This window comes from Pangasianodon hypophthalmus, chromosome 3 (genome assembly GCF_027358585.1).
Source record: "Pangasianodon hypophthalmus isolate fPanHyp1 chromosome 3, fPanHyp1.pri, whole genome shotgun sequence".
Classification (NCBI taxonomy): domain Eukaryota; kingdom Metazoa; phylum Chordata; class Actinopteri; order Siluriformes; family Pangasiidae; genus Pangasianodon; species Pangasianodon hypophthalmus.
The window spans coordinates 2,361,760-2,382,500 of record NC_069712.1 but is presented as its reverse complement, the minus strand read 5'-3'; the positions used below and the strand labels follow the sequence as shown (position 1 = coordinate 2,382,500).

The following is a 20,741-nucleotide window of genomic DNA, read 5'->3' as shown; positions in this document are numbered from 1 at the left end:
GAGTTTATATTACTGGAAGTTAGCTGGGAGTTAGCACATGATGCTCTTAGGAGGCAGTGGATATTTAAAGAAATCTTTATTTTCAACTTTTCACATTTTGCCGTGATTGGCATGTTTGCTTTAAACATAGTGCCCTGCTTTTCCAAGACCGCATCAGTGAGGACTCTTGGTTTCTCTCCATATTTTGGCCTTTGTTGGTGCTGTGACTCCGCTAGTTATGCTGCTAAATAATATTTTTTAATTCTTGTAGATGTATAAAAGTACTTACTCTTCTGCCTCTCAGAAATTCTTCTTCTTTAGCCGTTTAGTAGCTATTTTGTGATTTCCACTCTGTGAGCTTTGCCTTTTATGAAGTCTTGTATGTGTTCCTAAATGCAAATCAGCAGTGCCGTACACACTCCCAGTAACTTCCCGATGATTGCCATTCATCAACATACACACGTGAATATGAGGAAAATCGGCGTTTATACACCACTCAATGAAAATATTTACACAAAAGTTGGTAAATAAGACCAAATTTGACTTTCAGGTTTAGTAAATTCTAATGCAGGTGATAAATTCATCTAATTTGCATTATCCCCAAAACTGCATATTTGTTAAAGCAAACAAGTAAAATAGATGTGTAGTTTTTTTTTTTTTTTTTTGCTCATGTGAAAGACACAATTCTTCATAAAGCCTGTTAGTAAATCAGCTTGTGATCACACACACACACACACACACACACACAAACATGTGGACATCCATGCTGTAGATATGTGTAACATATCTAGGGCTCTAACATGGATAGCGCAATAGCGAATAAAGCAACTTTATGGATGCGTGATTGTGGCTTTAATCCTTAGAAATGTCATTTATTTATTAAATGTTATGGATTTCTATAACAAGATCACTGAGAGTTTAAAAGTGCTGATAATGCTGTTTAGAAATAAAATTCCTGGTACTAAAGAAACATTTAATTAAAAGTAAATTTACACCTAAATGTTTAACGTCACAGCTCAGTCTCCATGTCTTGTTAGAGTTTATTTTCAGTCACATCCCAAACTCACGGAATCCATTCTAATGTGTGTTTTACCCACAATGCATTGCGAGCATACAACAGACTTAACACTGAGTGTGTTTGTGTCACACTCGTATGAACCGCTAATAAACAGCTAACAATGCTGATGTCATGCTGTGCTCCTGATAGATACAAGTGAGGGGCGGGGTTAAATGACTGACTCCGCCCCCTGAACCTGTTACTCCGCCCCTTTACTAAACACACACTCAATTCATTTCACAGTGTGTAACGGACAATCAGAAACAAGAGTGTGTGTGTGTGTGTGTGTGTGTGTGATATATTTTATATAATTTGATTACATACGTTGATTTTTTTTTATTTGGTTTATATTATTTTTATACTATACAGTAAAGTCAAAAGTTATATACATATACATTTCTTTTGATATTATACTGTTTATTATTATTATTTATTTATGTAGCATTTATTTATTTGCTGTTTATTTATATTTCTAATTTATTTGTGTTCATTTATTGCATTTTATTCATTTCATTTCTAAGTAATCGCAATAATATGACTATTTTTATAATACAGCTCTAAGATATTAAACAATTGTATAATAATTTTAAATTCTTAAATTATAAACAAATTAATATAATCAAAATAATATAACAGTGTATTTTTTTGTATTGATTATATAATTCTTTATTTGTTAAATATATTGATTAATCAATTTATTATCTATTCTGTTGAAAGCATTTAACTCTTTGGAACTGTTGGAATTATTATTATTATTATTATTATTATTATTGCTAAAGTAAAAAAGTTTATATAATATTTTTCATATTAATTAATTACTATATTGATATTTCAATGAAAGTATTTTATTATTTCATTTTTAAAATATGCTACTATTTATTATATTATTTATTTACTGTATATATTTATTACTTGCTGATATTGTACTATTTATATATTATTTATTTTTTATGGTGTGTTGTATTTTTATTTATGTTTATATTGCTTTCAGGACTTACAGTGGATATAAAAAGTTTACACACCCCTGTTAAAATGGCAGGTTTTTGTGAAGTAAAAAATGAAACCAAGATACATAAAGTCAGAACTTTTTCTACCATCGATGTGAAATTACAACGTATAAACAATTAAGTCAAAAACAATCAGAAACATTTTAGGGAAAAATAGGAAAAATAAAAAAAGTTACAATAACCTGGTTGCATAAGTTTGCACACCCTTTTATAATTGGGGATGAGGCTGTGTTCAGAATGAACCAATCACATTCAATCTCATGTTCAAAAGTAATTATCATACAGCTATCATCAATGAAATTATTCTCAAATAAAGACCAGCTGTTTCTATACGAGTTGCTTCACATCTTCTTGGTTTCATCTGACTGCTGAAGAGCTTACAAAACATGTACAGTATCTCACTTGTCAAAAGGTATCAATCAGGAGAAGGGTATAAAAGAATTTCAAAGCAATGAGATGTACCATGGAACACCGTGAAGGCCATCATCAACAAGTGGAGAAAATGGAGCACCACAGTGACATCACCAAGAACAGGATGTCCCTCCAAAATTTATAAAAGGACAAGACAAAAACGTACCAGGGAGGCCACCAAGAGACCAACAGCAACATTAAAGGAGCTGCAGGAACATCTGACAAGTTCTGATTACTCTCTGCATGTGACAACAATCTCTCATATTCTTCACATGTCTGGGCTGTGGGGTAGTGTGGATAGACAGAAGCCCTTTCTCACAAAAAACATCCAAGCTCAACTAAATCACCCCAAACCATGTGGCAAAATGTGTTATGGTCTGATGAGACCAATTCCAAAAGGTATAATAATTCCATAATTCCAAAAGGTAAAATATCAAAAAAAAAAAAAAAAAATCACCAAAAGAACACCATCCCTACGGTGAAGCATGGTGGTGGCAGCATCATGCTTTAGGGCTGCTTTTCTTCAGCCAGAACTGCAGGTTTTATCAAGGTGGAGGGAATCATGAATAGCTACAAATATGAGTTTATTTTAGTGCAAAACCTTCAGGGGTCTGCTAGTGAGCTGAAGATGAAAAGAAATTTCACCTTTCAGCACAACAATGACCCAAAGCACACGTCCAAATCAACGAAGGAACGGATTAACCAAAAGATCAATGTTTTTGAATGATCGAGTCAGAACCCAGACCAGAATCCAGCTAAAAATCTGTGGAGTGACCTGAAGCGAGCTGTGTGCAGGAGATACTCTTACGATTTGACGGATCTGGAATGTTTCTGCAAGAAAGAGTGAGAAAATATTGGCAAGTCAAGATGCACCATGCTGATAGACTCTTAGCCAAAAAGACTGAGTGGTGTAATAAAATCAAAAGGTACTTCAACAGTGTATTAGTTTAAGGGTGTGCACACTTATGCAACCAGGTTTTTGTTTAATAAAAGTTTTTATTTTTATTTTACCTAAAAAGGTTATGACTGTTTTCCATTTTATTTGTATACTATGCAATTTAACATTAAGGTGGGAAAAGTTCTGGCATGATTTATCTTCGTTTAATTTTTTTACTTCACAAAAACCTGCCATTTTTACAGGGGTGTGTAGCCTTTTTTTATCCGCTGTATATTTAGTAGTTGGAAAATACGTGTTAGTGTTTAATTACTATATATTTATATAATGTCTATTTACTATACTAGTAAGTAATCTGCATACTAGTTATGAGAGTTTTAATATGCTGTTGTTTATAATATTTATTTTCGGAGATTTTTATAGTAGACATTTAACTTGTGACTGCTTCCTGTTTCAGCGGCGTCCCAAGCCAAAGCAAAGGACTGTTTACACACACACTCGTAGAACCATTTTATTTTTTATCTTTTGTTATACTTCCAGGTTTCTAGGCATACAAAAGTTATTTGTGTTTGTTGTTGTTGTTGTTGTTTAAATGCGTGAGTGTGCATTCCATCCACCATAGTTACAGGGTTTTTAGTTTCCTAAAAGAGTAAGTGCGTCTGTTGTAGAGTTTTACACAGAACCTTTTAGAAATCCAGACTTTAGGATACTAAATATAACGTTTTGAAGTGCAGAAGGTTGACAACAGAAGCCTGAATATCGCAGTAAAGTGTCTCGTCGTGAACGAGGTGTAAGCGTTGATGGAAACGGTGTAGTCAGGGTGTGTTCCAGTTTCTAGTGACTGTGTGTCTTTTTGTAAAGACGCCATCTTGTCAACGTTAGTGTGACTATTTTCACTAGAATAGCAGTTAATGGAGCAATTCTCGGTTCAGATTTGAGGACTCATATTTAAACAGCCTGAGTGTGACTGTAAAAAAGGCTGATCCCAGATCAGTGACTCTGAGACTCTTCATGAAGCCTGAAAAACTATCGAGTGCTGCTTATTCTCAGCGTTACAGCACCACCTAATGGCAGAGACCTGTTACTGCAGCTCAGAGTTCAGTAAAGCTCATACACATAATATTCATTCATTCATCTTTATTCCTATTATACACATACAGTAAAGTCAATCAGTTACAGCACATGTGCAGTAAGTACACTACACCGTGACTCCTGTATTAGTGCTCTACAGTCAGGGCACTAAATTATGAATCCTGTTTTAGTGTCTACTATAATAAGGCGACTAAATGTGCACTATTTCTGCCTTTTTTCAGTTCTGATGGTGTTTATTTTCCATCTATCTATCTATCTATCTATCTATCTATCTGTCTGTCTATCTGTCTGTCTGTCAAGTGAACTCCATCTGTGTCTAACATACACTCCAGCAGAGAGTGAGAAAAAGAGAGACAGAGAGAGAGAAATATAGAGAAAGAGACAAAGACAGACAGACAGGAAGACAGAGACAAACAGCAGGAGACAGAGAAAGAAAGAGAGAGAGAGTAAGACAGGTTGACAGAAAGAGACAGAGATAGACAGAGACAGACAGGCAGTGGGAGACAGAGAGAGAGAAAGAGCAAGAGAGAGACAGAGAGAGAGACAGACAGTCAGATAGCGACAGAGAGAGAGAGAGAGAGAGACAGACAGTCAGAGAGAGACAGAGAGAGAGAGACAGGGAGAGAGAGAGAGAGAGAGAGAGAGAGAGAGAGACAGACAGACAGACAGGCAGAGAGGGAGGAGGGACTATGCTCACTCTGTTCATTCATACAAAAGGAAAGAGGAGTGAAACACACACATACACACATGCACACACAGACACACACACACGCAGACAGACACACACACTCACACACGACAGCCATCTTCTCTCTAAGCCGCAACAGCAGCCGTAACCATGACAACGTGATGGCAACAGCCGATGAGCTCACCGGCTTTGCAGCTAAAGAACGAGAGAGGAGTGTGTGTGTGAGTGTGTGTGTGTGTGTGTGTGTGTGTGTGTGTTTGTGTGTGTATAACCGCAGCTCGTGTCCTGATTCAGAAAAGTGCCTCGTTTTAAACACAGTCTGAGATTTTGGGGAAGGAACTACGACATGAATGGACTTGAGTCTCTAAAAAGCTGAGGAAAGATTTTACAGAAGATTTAAAGCAATAGTTAAACTAAAAAAAATGTTTTTTTAGTTTTCCTGTCACCTCAAATGCAGAAATACAGAAAATTATAAGCATATTTTTGTTGTAAATTCATATCAAAATCTTCCTTAAATACTTTATCCGCCATTTGTAAAGACAAGTCCATGATTTAGGACGTTTTTATCAGTAAATAAGATTAGAGCTTGTGTTACACCTCCACACCAGCAGGTGGCAGCAGCTCATCAGCCACTAATAATGAAGGAGTGACATTTTTATCATGTTTTCACATACAAAAACCATTGTTTCTCATCAGTAAAAATTGTTTAACTTTGTTTATTCAGTTTTTTCAGAGAAAAGGAAATACAATTCAGCTGAAAACATAAGTACACACTGAACACCCCACCAAGCCCCCTAACTCCACCCTCTTAATCACTTTGTACAACCTTCAGATCGCATTTTCAAATAAACATCTGACGGAAATGACGCAGGGACGTGAGTGTTTTCAGACATTTTAGTGTGGACAAGCAATTTTTAGAAAGCGTTTGAAAATGCCAGTGTAGACGGAGAGCATTTTAAAACGAAAATGCAGTTTTCAGTTTTCTATCCGGATGAATGTGGATGTAGCCATAGACACTATTAGATGCTATTTTAAAATCCTGTCTTAGACACATCTACTCAAGAAAAACAGGCAGGCGCAGAGGCGTAAACCACACACAGGTGATTTTAATAATCTGAACGTGGAGCTCAGTAAATCCACTTAAGCAGCTGCGTAACTCGACTCTCAAGAAGCTTAAATTCCCCACATAAACATGGACGTTGCAGACTTGTGAATCCAGCCGTGTGTTTTAAACTCTGTGCAAAGCAAAAGTAACAGCAACTGCACGTCTTTTACATCCCACTGCCTTTCCTCTGTCTGTTTAACATCCCACACACCCCTCACACCCGTCTGCCCCAAACTGAAGTACCTATAAAATTTAAATTGGTGTTTTAAAGGGTTTTTTTGGCACTGCATATACACCATAAGCAAGTATACAGTGCTGTGCAAAAGTCTTATAATTCTATTTTTTTTAGTACAAACTTTGTTATAGATGTTTATTTTCTGACTTCTACATTATTGATTCAGTACAAAAACATTTTAGATTCCAAACATTAGTTTTCCAGCACAAATATAAATGTTACAGAAAAATGTTTGTATGTCAGTAAAGAAAGCAGCAGATTCCATAAGAGACACTTTTCAGATAAAAACATAATGAAGGCTGCTGGGTTTCGCTGCAGAAATAAGAAGCGAGTCGACAGTCAAAGTCTCCAGAAGAACTGTGGCTGCTTCTGCAAGATGCTCAGTAACACTTCCAGCTCATTTCCTTATAAAACTGCACACACTGCACCTCAGATACTGCTTTATTTATTTAAACGCGAAGGATCGTCACATTAAATATTGACTCTGTTTCATTTATTACTGTTTACTGCTCTTTATAGGATTTTTAACATTTAATTTCTATATTTCTGAAAGCGTCTTTGCTCTACAGCATTTCTTCGCATGTGCCTAAGACTTTCGCAGTGTCCTGTATATTTTTAAAAATGTGTTTTGTAGATGTTCTTGTTTTATTTTTCCAGTTTACTATTTACAGTTTACTTGATGAAAAAGTTTTGCTGATTTCATCCTGCACTTGTCCAATTTGCGTCCAATCAAATGCTCTCTAGAATGCATAATCCTTAACAATCCCTAAACAAACAGTAGCAGCTCGTTAGCTAATGATACACAGCGAGTATACATGCTGCTAATGCTCACTAATGTTCAGTCAATCCCTAGAACACTCTCCCTAACTTCCTGTTTAAACAGGAAATACATCAGCAAAATCCATCAGCATTTCATGGTCATGTTAAGGCTGAACACAGAACACACGCTGCACGTGCTCACGTGCTTTTCCAGGCTGCCACGTGAGCAGAAGCGTTATTATCCTCCTCACTGTAATTTCATGCTTTCACAGCATGCAGCACAGACACGCTCAAGTGAGAACTTGTAAAGACGCAGAAATGATCTGTTCACAAAACTTTCCCCAGTGTGACGCCACTGTGACGAACACCTCGGCTATTCTGAGAGACGTGAGAGCAGAAGCACGTGATCTGTCTGAGTGACGAGTGCACAATGTGTCACGTGGAAACTGTTTAACTAACCTTGTAACACAGCAAGGACAAGAGAATAATCTATAATACACTTCATATACTATAGATAAATACACTTATAAATATAAATAAAGTGTAATATAAATAAATACACGTAATATAACACACTTAATCTAATTATTATAATATACAGTAAATACATCTAATGTAATTAATATAATTAATATATAATACACTTAACACGCTCTGGAGAAAAGAATTCAAGCAAAGTTTGGTAAAGAAAAAAGAAAAAGAAAAGAAAATCAGCTGAGACATGTTCAGTGTCTGAAGTTTGCTTTTTTCATCACGCAAACTCAATCTTTAACACACACTCACTTTTGGGTCAGAAATAAAACGTACATCTGCATTTTAAAAAATAAATTAAAAAAATAAGAATCAAACGTGAACCATATTATCATCTGAATCACGTCTAATGTTTAACTCCGCCTTCAGCGTTTGGCCACGCCCCCAAACTGAGTCCTACTTAATTCTTTCATTCTTTCTTTAGTTTCTTTTCATTAATTATAATTGTTTTTTCTTTTTTTCTGTGTTTTCCCCTTTTATCCTTTTTTATTTTCAGTTACTTTCTGGATTTTTCTTTTTTTTTTCTTTCTTTCTTTTACCTTTCTCTTGTTTTTCTCTTAATTGTTCTCGTTTTCTTTCTCTTTCTTATTTTATTAAATTTCTTTCTTTCTTGTATTTAAAATTCCTTTCTTTTTTCACTTTCGCTTTGTTTTTTATTGTCATTTGTTTTTATATTCTTTTTTCTGTTTGTGCTAGTTTATTCTTCTTGCTTCCCCTCTTATTTCTTTTTGCTTTTCAATTATTAACCTACTTTTTCTTTCTGTCTTTCTTTCTTTAACTTTTTTTCTTTAATTTTCTTTCTTCTTTCTGCTTTTGTCCTTGGATGTTTTTCTTTTTAACTTCAACTATATTTCAGTTATTTTTCTGGGGTTTTTTTTCACTTGCTTTCTTTCATTCTTTCTTTCTATTTTTCTAGATTTTGTTGCGAGAGAGAGAGAGCATGTGAGTAAAGTTTAAAATTGCCCTGACGGTGTGTGTGTGTGTGTGTGTGTGTGTGTGTGTCCATGAACTGTAAAATACTGAGTGAAGTGTAAATGTACAGAGTTATAGGAATGAAAATCATCCACATTCCAGCAGGGCAGTGTGTGTGACGGGGTGAGAGGAACTCGGGTAACAGCACACACACACACCACTGATCAACACTAACACTACTGTGTGTGTGTGTGTGTGTGTGTGTGTGTGAGAGAGAGAGAGAGAGAGATGTCTGCACTTCTGTGTGTGTGTCTACTCTTGTAGCATTTTTCATGTTTGTATGCAGTCATTATGTGTTTATGTGAGGTTTGTGTGTGTTGTGTGTGTGTGTTGTGTGTGTGTGTTGTGTGTGAGAGTGTGTGTGTGTTCAACACTGTTCTGTACTTTGATGTGTGTGTGTGTACACCTTCTTTAAGTTTTAAGTATGGTGTGTGTGCTGACAGAACCCTGCCACATCATGAGCCAAATATGTATCTTACACTTATACTTACACACATACACACACACACGGCTGGTGCTGCAGGTAACTCAGCTCACCTTGATGACACATCACCCAGTCCCACACACACACACACACACACACACACACTCACACACTACACTGTCTATAATGATGTGAAAGTCACTGAGGGAAATGAATGCAGGGAAAATAATTCTTTTTCTTTCTTTCTTTCTTTCTTGTTTTTTAAATGAAATGTTTCTATTCTTTTTTTCATTCTGTTTTTACTGTTTTTCTTTATTTATTTTATTAAGTTTTTATTTATTTATTTTTTACTCAGTTTGTCCTTCTTTCTTCTTCTTACTTCCATTTTATTGTTTTTCTCTTTTTCAGTTAGAGGTGTGGAGAGGAATTTGTATAACAGACTGTATCTCTGATACACACACCTGAGTGTTTAATGTGACCTGTGTTAAAGAAATAACCTCATTCACTCACTCACTCACTCCTTCATTCCCTTACACACTCACTCACTCATTCACTCTCTCATTCACTCCCTCACTCACTCACTCACTCATTCACTCTCTCATTCACTCCCTCACTCACTCACTCACTCATTCACTCACTCATTCACTCCCTTACACACTCACTCATTCCCTTTCTCACTCACTCACTCACTCACTCACTCATTCCCTCTCTCACTCCCTCATTCACTCCCTTATGCATTCACTCCCTCACTCACCCATTCCCTCACTCAGCCATTCCCTCACTCACTCACTCACTCACTCACTCCCTTACTCACTCACCAACTTACTCCCTCACTCAAACACTCAATCCATCACCAACTCACTCACTCACTCACTCCCTCAATAAGTCACTCACTCTCATTCCCTCCATCACTCCCTCACTCACTCCCTCCCTCACTCCATCATTAACTCATTGACTCCCTTACTCATCAACTTCCTCAATCACTCCCTCACTCATTCATTCACTCCATCACTCACTCCCTCACTCACTCATTCACTCCATTTCTCACTTACTCTCACTCTCTTACTCACTCACTAACTCACTCTCTCCCTCATTCATTTATTCACTCATTCACTCACTCACTAACTCACGCTCTCCCTCACTCACTCCTTCACTACGTTACTCACTCCCTCACTAAGTCACTCACTCACTCACTCACTCCCTCATTCACTCCTTCACTCCCTCACTCCCTCACTCCCTCACTCTGTAGTGTTGATTTGTTATTGCTCTGCTCATTTCCCTCTATTCTCTCCCATCTTCTCCTCCCTTTCCTGCTATTGATAAACTACAGTGATTGTTAGCGTGCATGTGTGTGTGTGTGTGTGTGTGTGTGTGTGTGTGTTTGTGTGTGCGCGCTGTAGCATTGGTTCCTTTTCCTGCTGGTCCTTACTCCTTCCTTCCTCCTCTGGTTTGGAACGGAAACACACTCGGCGTGGCGAGACATTGTCAAGTCATAAGTTTCATTGTTTAGAGCAGAGATACAGAAACACACAGACAGTGACCTTCCTTTATTTTACACACACACATGAAAAATATCTGTGTCTAACCTTTTTTTAAACCTTTTTTTAATAAATGTATTTGCTATAATATACATTAGTTACACGCTAACGTCAGAGCATGTTATAGTTAAAAACATGGTTTATAGCTGTAGTCCTCATTATACCAGCTCCTTTAATCAGTCTGCGAGATCACGCTCTTCTGATTTTTCGATGGTTTAATATGGATTCACGCACTAGACGACTAAAAAAGTGCACAGTAGTGATCAAAAAACTTCTTCCCCAATGCAGTAGGCAGCAACTTTCTGCAAAATCACAGCGGTGTAGATCTGGAACGGGACTAAAACGATGAGACGACCGCAGAGTTCGTCAAAATAATACCGCCGGTAATGCAGTGTGTAATTTTCTCAAGGGAGGAGGGAGAAAAACACCAACATGTCTGATCAAAACAGAAATAAAATCACAGAGGAGCTGCTGCAAATGATTTCATTCCTCCACACCAGCATGTAAATGAATCCTGTTCAAATCTGGCTAAAGAGAGTTTCAAAAAGGAATAAAAAAAAAACAAAGAGTTCAATTTTCAGCCATTAACTCAACTGTATCTTATTTTTATGCTTTTTGAGCTTAAATATGATCACGAACTCAACCGGTAAGCTTTGCGCTGTTCCATGCTGCATGTGTGAAGTCAGTGTCAGATCCTCACACACCTTCCTCCTTCCTTTTTGTAATCTACCTGTGTGTGAGCCTTGTTCAGGAAGCACCCGAAATTCCTGATCTGTGACCTCCCTCGAAATGTGAAACCTCATCGCCCGCATGTTCAGAGGAAACCATCCATCCATCCTGCTCCACCACCACCACCACAAGCACCACCACGGCTCCTATTTCCTGCACTTCTAAAGGGGTAATGAAAGGCTTCTCCAGATTCTCGCACTCCACAGGTATTGTGCTAAGAAGAAAAAATGAGCTCAGACAAGAAGGTAGGTTTACAACGCATAAATCTGTTCGCTTTAGAAAATCGACACGCTGCGTACTAGCATGCTGAGTATCTCACACTTTAACCTTCAAACATTTGATTATATACAATTATCCCTAAAGAAATGTGAAGGAAACTTCCAGCAGTTCCATCATGACGCCCATCACTGAGACAAACATTTCCAATTAAAGTTTTAAAAAAAGCTTTGAAAATGAAATTACAGACTGCAACTCTGTCATCATTCGCTTCGTTTCAAACACATCCAACTTTAAAAACTTTAAAATCTCTGCAAGTCCTCCTCAACCTCAATTTACGAGTTTCAGAAATTCTCAAATATCAAATGCAACTAAATCTCTCTCCCTTGTTATAATTACTACAAATTTGGTGTAAAATCACATGTTTTTTTAGACAGTGTCATCATTTCACTTTGAAAGAACTTAAAACACGCTGCTATTCCCTTTTCCAATCAGTAAGGTTTGCGTGACTATAAAGTTTTACAAGTCGATCAGTAATTCAAAAGTATTTGACTAGTTGTCCTTTCAGTGTTTAACCCAAAAGCCGTTTCAGGATATCACTGTTTTTAGGCTGTTTCATTTGTGCAGCAATGAACACAAAAAACACATGAAACTGTGTATCATGTTACACTACCAGTTCTTAAAATTGCAGCTCAGCTAAAACTGCTGATTCTGAAACTGAGAGCGCGCAGCATGGAAGCTTGTGTCCATCAACAAATTCGTCCTTACAGCTCAGTGAGCCCCCTTCCTCTGATGGAGGATGCAATATCTACAGCAGTGTCAGGAGATGTTTCCACCATGTTCATCTCCAACCTCCAATCTCCAGTAGCATCTGAAAACGAGTCTGGACGAGCTCCCCTCTTTGAGCCAGCATGCGCTACTGATCTGACTCGGAGTGATGCGCAACCCACGGCTCTGCATGCACACAGCCACATCACTGATCATGACAGAATTCACTACGCCACAGTGCAAGGATTTTATTTAAATATTATTTAGCGTTTAAGGACACCGAAAATAACTGCAGGAGCAGGATTCACAAAAAAACAAAAAAAAACTTCACACTCTCTACACACACTTCTACCTGTCATGTAAAGTGAAATCAAAGTGAACGTTCAGTTAAAGCAGAAGAAAAAATTTATTGGAGTAATGGGTTCTTCTAGTCTGAAATAATTTTTAACTAACAAAATACATCCAGCTGCTTTCTTTATCTTCTGCCACACTGTTTTTTTTTTTTTTTCATTGCCTGACTAGTCTGTACAACCCCTAGTGCTGACCCAGTCCTCCACTTAACACCGGTTTATACTTGACGCATGACATCTGGAGGATTAAAAGTGACATCCACTGGATGGCACACCAGAGCCAGAGCATCCCTGTCCATCAGCTTTCCAAGTCGAACTGTAATGCTTGGCGATTTCACGCACAGCAACATTAAACACATTAACGATCTCTGTCTCTCTTTAAAACTTTCTGCTGCCATCTTGATTATTGTCATGAGCTGCGTCTCAAATCCCTCCATCCATTCTCTGTACAGTTTATCCAACACAGGGTCACCTAGAGCGTATCCCGGGGCCACCAACCCTACCCATCGCAGTGCGCAATCGCACACACACAATTTAGAAATGCCGAGAGGAAACCCCAGAAGCACGGGGAGAACATGCAAACTCCACACACGCAGGGCGGAGACAGGAATCAAACCCCCAACCCCGGAGGTGCGAGGTAACAGTGCTAACCACTAAACCACTGTATCCTCCTGTGGCTCAAATCAAAAACATTTAAAAGTACTTACTAACCTAGAAACTCTAGATGACTAGTGCCGCAAAACAGATGTGCAGGTTTGAAGGCTACATGAGAGGTGTTTAAAATTGAAACATTAACTGTAACATGAAAACCCGGTTAGTGTTAGTACTTTATAATGGTGTAGAAAAGTGCACAGGGATGGGATTTGAGACACCAAGTTAGTTTGTTTATTTAGTTTTGGACATTGTGTAACATAATGCTATACTGTCACCACTATTTACATTGGCGACACTTTAAATGACGGGAAGATACGCGAAGTGTGTACGCAAAAGTATAATTGAGCCTGTAGCTTTCTTTAAGAGCCTCGTCAGATTATCTCATCAGATGTGCGTGTTACTTAACGATCCCCATGATGGATCACTTCCACATGTTTTCAATGTGTTTCATTTCTAACTTGGAGAACAATAATTTAAACTCATACTGATTGCATAATTGTTTCATTGTGCTGGGGTGCAGAGACAAAGCATCAAGGACCGTCCCGTCAATAAAACCATGTTTAATGTCCAGTTCTGCCATAAAAACTGATGACTTACGAGAGAAAAGCCGCCAGTTCTGTGTTTGTTTTATAGCTATAAGTGCCTGAGTAATGATTAATCAAATCCCCTCGTTTATAACAAACCACTGACGCCAACTTAGTGATGACCTCTGACCTGAGCTTTAGCTGAGAACCACACACACACACACACACACACACACATTTCAAACTTTCATACAGCATGCTAGCTGATCTTTACTCCACATTACATATACATAGTTAATGCAGCTAATATTTAATGTTACTGTTATCTGAAGTTAGCTACAATGTTAGCTTTCTTCTGAAGAATACACACACACACACACACACTTTCGCACATACATTTATACAGTCACACACATAGAAAAAGAAGCCTTTATTTGTCACGCATACATTACAGCACAGTGAAATTCTTTTTTTTTTCACATTTCCCAGCTTCTTAGGAAGTTAGAGTCAAATCAGATCAGTTTTCAGCTTTCATTTCCTGATATTTACATCTTTACATGTGTTAATCCACTTAGAACACGGCACCTTTTGTTTGAACCCACCCATTTTTCAAGTGATAAAAAATACAGGAACATGTGACTGACAGGTATGCAAGTAGAAAAATATAAAGATAATAAATAATAAATAATGCCCAGGTGTACCCTGTTAGAGTGACTGTATAAACAATTAATAGCTCTGAATGTCTACTCTTGGTTTGAGCCCCGGGTTTCACCTGTGAAAACTGCATTTGTTGTTAAAAATGATAAACCAACATGAAGACCAGAAAGCTGTCTATGGGAGACAAGAAAGCCATTTTGAAGCTGAGAAAAGAAGGAAACTCCATCAGTGGCATTGCACAAGCATTGGGCATAGACAATACAACAATTTGGAATATTATAAAAAAGAAAGAAACCACTGGTGTACTAACAACCAGACATGGAACAGGTTGGCCAACAAAAACAACAGCAGTTGATGACAGAAACAGTGCGAAAGCTAAGAAGAAGAACCCAAAAACAACAGTCAGTGACATCACCAACAACTTCCACAGGGCAGGGGTAAAGGTTTCACAATCCACCACTCGAAGAAGACTTGGAGAGCAGAAATATAGAGGCCACACCACAAGATGCAAACCTCTCATCAGCAGTTAGAATCTGAAAGTCAGATTGGAATTTGCTAAGAAATACAGAGATGATCCACAAAAGCTCTGAAACCAAGATGAACCTCTATCAAAGTGATGGAAAGACCAAAGTGTGGAGAAAGAAAGGATCTGCTCATGATCCAAAACATACGAGCTCATGGGTGAAGCATGGTGGAGGTAGTGTCATGGCTTGGGCTTGCATGGCTGCTTCTGGAACAGACTCACTAATCTTTATTGATGATGGAGCTCATGATGGTAGCAGCAGAATGAATTCAGAAGCTACAGAAACTTTCTGCCTGCCAATTTACACAGAAATTCCTCCAGTCTAATTGGGAGGAACTTCATCAGGCAGCAAGACAACGACCCAAAACACACTGCCACACAAACATACTGTATCATCAGGGGAAAAAGTGGAAGGTTTTGACTGGACGAGTCCATCAGCAGACCTTAACCCAACTGAGCAGCATTTCACCTCCTGAAGAGGAGACTGAAGGGAGAAACCCTCTAAAACTAACAACAACTGAAAGAAGCTGCACTACAAGCCTGGAAAAGTGTCACAAAAGAAGAATGAAACAGTTTGGTGATGTCAGCGGGTCACCGGCTTGATGCAGTTATTGCAAGTAAGAGATACGCAACCAAATATTAAGTGTTATTTACTTTAAGACTAGCTGTTCCAATACTTTTGCTCACCTAAAAATTGTGTGGCCTGCCACCGAAGGTGCCATGTCCTCAGTTCTAGATGTAAATGTCAGGAAATAAAAGCTGAAATACTGATCTATCGTCACATATTCATCTTCTGATCTCAAACCCAAATGTCTTCAGTGTAAAGCATAAAAAATAAAAATAATTGATCTTGCTATTCCAATACTTTCAGAGGGGACTGTATATACCAACACACACACACACACACACACACACACATGTACGTCTAGTGTCTCTACATGGCAGAATTTTCAACATTTAGCTCCAGGTTTCCTTGCAGCACATTCATTAATCCCCATTGAACACAGGAGTGCAGTGTGTGTGTGTGTGTGTGTGTGTGTGTTACTATGTGTGTAGATGTATGTGTTAATGTTTAGGTGTAGCATAGCATTAATTAGCCGCATTAATATGTCAATGGAAGGTCCTTGCAAGGATAAGACAAACGTGTGTGTGTTTATATGTGTGTGTGTGTGTGTATATGTGTGTGTGTATATGTGTGTGTGTGTGTGTGGGCGCTCCTTATCACTCATGCAACTCCCATTTTGCTGGTTTCTCACCCTTGAAACGATTTTGTTTGTCCAGTAGAATTATAAACCCGTTAGTGACCGAGCGCTGAACTCATGAATCAAAAAAAAAAAGAAAAAACAAAAACAAAAACCCCTGAAAACCCAGCGTGAGAAGAAATTCATTAATTTTTCATTCTAAAATGTAAACAAATACACACTGAAAATGAAACCCATTTAAAATTCCCCCAAAACAAACACCGAGTTAATGATTATTGACTTTGCACATTCCATGTGGTGGAAGTTCACAGGCACTGAACAACTACTTGGCAGAAATAAAATCCTGAATGTGTGCTAAAGAGTCACAGATTTCAAATCTCCAGCTGATCTCACGTCATCAGTAACGTCTCCGTAATGTCCTCGACCAGGCTCTAGCTAAGTGTGTTTATTCATATAGCGCTATTTAGCAGATATGCTAGCAAGCTACTTATATTTTTTCTTCATTTTTGTAGCTAGCTAGCTTGAATAGTGCAGTTATGAAAGTTATTTTATTCATTAACAACTTTTATTTGTGACGTCAAAATCTGATGTTAATCTCATCTGAATCCAAACCTTTTACAAATTATACATTTTAAATCAATTATAGGCTTTTTATTTGAGGAGAGTGTGTGTGATGATCTTGATGCTAAAATGCAAAGCTTCGCTTGTAGCCATGGTACAAAAATTAAAAAAAGCAAGCAAGTTTCTTTACTCAACATGTGGAGTAAAGAGATTTTTTTTCACCTCCTGAAGGGTGTCTTAATGAACTGATGAGGTAAATTCAGGTGTGTTAGAAAAGGAAACACAGCAGGATTTGAAAAGTATTCCACATTAAGTCACAGGCATTAAACACACACACACACACACACACACACACCTGCGCCGGAAAATTCCACGAAAGAGCACTTATCAGTCGTCCTGCCAGGATGAGGGACAAAATGTCCAGCAGCGTGTTCTATACAACCTGCTTCCTCTTCAGAAACACTCAACAACGGCTTTCTCCCAAATTCACTCGCAACTAAGAGCTTCCACTAGAAGGTCGGCCATTTTAATGAAAACATTAGAACACACAGAATACTTTCTAATGAGACACTAATGAGACTAATGAGATACACTAATGGTGATGATGGGACTGTGCACGTTACCCATAATGCACTGCAAGTTTCCGTCAGGTTTAAATGGACAGACTGTTCAGGTGAGGCTGTTCTGTCCTCTTCCACTCTGGTCTGATCTGAGATCATCTGATCAGTCCTTTTCCTGGTCTGATCTGGACTGGTCTGTTTGGCCCTGTTCTGTTTTAGTCTGGTCTAATCTGAACTTGTCGGATGTGATCTGCACGTATCTGCTCTGATATAGAATGGTCTGATCTCATGTCTCCTTTGATATGATCTAGCCTGGTCTGATCTGCTCTGATATGGTCTATTCTGGTTTGATGTCTGCTTTGATATGGTCTGGTCTGGTCTGATCTGCTTTGATATGGTCTAGTCTGATCTGAGCTACTCTGATATGGTCTAGTCTGGTCTGATCAGATGTCTGCTCTGATATGGTCTAATCTGATTTCATGTCTGCTTTGATATGGTCTAGTCTGGTCTGATCCGATGTCTGCTCTGATATGGTCTAATCTGATCTGATGTCTGCTCTGATATGGTCTAATCTGACTTCATGTCTCCTTTGATATGGTCTAGTCTAGTCTAATCTGATGTCTGCTCTGATATGGTCTAATCTGATTTCATGTCTCCTTTGATATGGTCTAGTCTAGTCTAGTCTAATCTGATGTCTGCTCTGATATGGTCTAGTCTGATCTGATCTAATGTCTGCTCTGATATGGTCTAATCTGATCCGATGTCTGCTCTGATATGGTCTAATCTGATCCGATGTCTGCTCTGATATGGTCTAGTCTGGTCTTATCTGGTCTGATCTGCTCTGATGTGGCTAGGCTGGTCTGATCTGGTCTGATCTACTACGATATGGTACACTATTGTCTGTTATACTTGGATCTGGTTTGGATTAGTCAGTTTTGTCCTCTTGTTTTTGTAAGTAAAAAATATTAGTGTTTGATTTGAAACATTACTTCTCTACAAACATCGAGGTTCTAGATCATCTACACTACACAGTTCAGAGTGGAAGATAATAATGTACTGTACATTTTGAACCCAAAATCACCACATGGACATATTCAGCTAGCTTACATGTTCCTCAGGATGTTTTGTGATGCTAATCATTGGGCTAATCCTCCTTCACTTTCTAGTAATCAGTTATACAATATACTGTGATATTTAACATGATGTTATTCCTGGAATTCTATCAACACTACATCGACACCACCCCTTGGAACGAGGGCACCTAGGTAGGCAACATCTCCCATTCGGAAAGACAGCATAAGCAAGGTGTCCTTTAATGTGCATCATTTTTGTACAGATTTTAAGGCTGCATTGAATGCAAACTTCTTGAGAAGGCTGTATCATGATAATATCGGAATATCATCGTGATAGTTTCGTTAATTTTCTTGATATCAGAACATGGCTACCTGTTGCTACGCTAGCCCTGTATCACAGACTCAAGACTAAAGCAGGTTTTAGACTGCGTGATTTCAGCCATCTTTTAAGATTATTACTTATCACATTGTACGAGATCTCAATAAACTCAGGGCTGAATTTTATAAGAGACTCTGTGAAAGTGTGTGTTCTCCATGTGAGATTATACTGTATGGTGAAGATCTTCTAAGGATCTGGAATTCAGCAGAAAACGGGCTCCTGTAAACATTAAGTAAGACTTGTTTCTGTCCATTAGCACGTTTCGTTTACTCTCCATCACCGCTAGCGTGTGTGGAGCTGTGCCGTGAGTTTGCTGTCCTCCTATTGGTGGATTTTAGACGAGCCTCGTAATCACAACAGCAATGATCTCAAGATGATCTCAAGTCACAACCAAAGAATTGTTTTATGGTCAAATTCATACGATATAAACCATCTTAAAGAAGCCATTTTGGATACTAGACACGTTTCATGTGATAAAATAAATAATACATTTGAGTTGTAAATGGCGTTAATGTGATTTGAGAAGATCCGAGGAGGTTAAAGTCATCACAGAGATACTGAAAAGGAAGTGGAGAAAATGCGAAAACCAACCAAATGAGAAAACCATCAAACGTTCCAGAGAGTCCAGCGACACACACCGCTTCTCCTGACTTACCTATGCACTTGATCTCGAAGCCTCGTGGAGGTTTGAGGGCCCTGCGCGTCCATCCTTCCCTGAGCACTTCCAAGTGGTCCTCCTTGCCCTGGATGAGCAGGACGTGCTCGTCTATCCATCCCAGGAAGAAGGTCTCCGCTATGGCGTCCGTCACCTTCTTGTTCCAGAAGTGCTGCATGTTCTCGGCTTTGAAGTCTGCAAAGATCTCGTATCCGGTGTGATGGTGCTGGAGCTTCTCGGTGACCGTGGGAGAGTCGTCCGAGCCCACACGGCTCAGCACGATGGCCAGGGAGTGAGGTGCGATCTGCAGGAACTTCTCCATCTCCTCCTTCTCACGCAGCTTCTCACAGGAAGGCCATGAAGGCTACACTCCACACTGCAGCTTCACTGCGCATGCAACACCCCGACACACCGCCACATCTCACTGGCTCACACGCGGTCTGAGGAACGAGTTCACGGTAAATCCGTGCAGTCCATCACCGAGCCTCAGATCATGACGAAACGCACGCTCGGTAGATATGCGATAATAAAAAGAATAATAATAATAATAATAATAATAATAATAAAAAACATGCACTGGAGGAAAACCGGTCAGTCATCACTGGGTTGCGAGCTACAAACTCACATCATCTCGCGCACGCAGGATTCATCCGTTCATCTTCACGCCTTTTATGAAACGCACCGGCACGCGCCCTCCTCCCTCCATTCCTCCTCACGGAGGCTCGCGCGCTGGAGACTCTGCCTCGTGTGTGTTTTTTTTTTTTTTTTTTTTTTAATAAATAATTTAAAAAAATTTAACACACTCACACACTCACTCACACAAACGACTGATGACTCCTCTCAGAAATCGCATGCACAAGAACCAGCGCGCGCTGTTCCGTTCTGTCTCCCGGTGCCGCGCGCGCTCTACGGTCCCGGCAGCTCGAGACTCCAGACGCTCCCTCCGGTAGGGTTTTTGCGTGGCGGAGAGGCGCGAGCGAGAGACCGAGAGAAGGAAGAGGAGGTGGAGGAGGAGGTGGAGGAGAGCGCGTGCAGATGTTTCCGTCACTCCACCTACAGGCTGGACTGCAGAGATGCACGATACTGACCGCGTGCGCGATATCGCGATATTTACAACGATCAATTCCCCGCGATATCGCGATATTTTAATTTAAAAAAAAAAAAAAGTTAATGCATTTTTCATGATTAGGTTAAAAG

The 20,741-nt window shown here is 38.9% G+C and overlaps 1 protein-coding gene across 1 annotated transcript in view; it reads right to left on the bottom strand.

Annotated features, from left to right (window-relative positions):
* The window catches only part of stox2a (storkhead box 2a), a 66,653-nt gene extending 46,148 nt beyond the window's left edge, over positions 1-20,505 (bottom strand). Inside the window, exon 1 of the mRNA XM_026941226.3 lies at positions 19,545-20,505. Within this exon, the coding sequence (XP_026797027.1) occupies positions 19,545-19,866 (322 nt within the window). The 5' untranslated portion in view covers positions 19,867-20,505. The remainder of the gene's footprint in view (positions 1-19,544) is intronic.
* Positions 20,506-20,741: the final 236 nt, after the last annotated feature.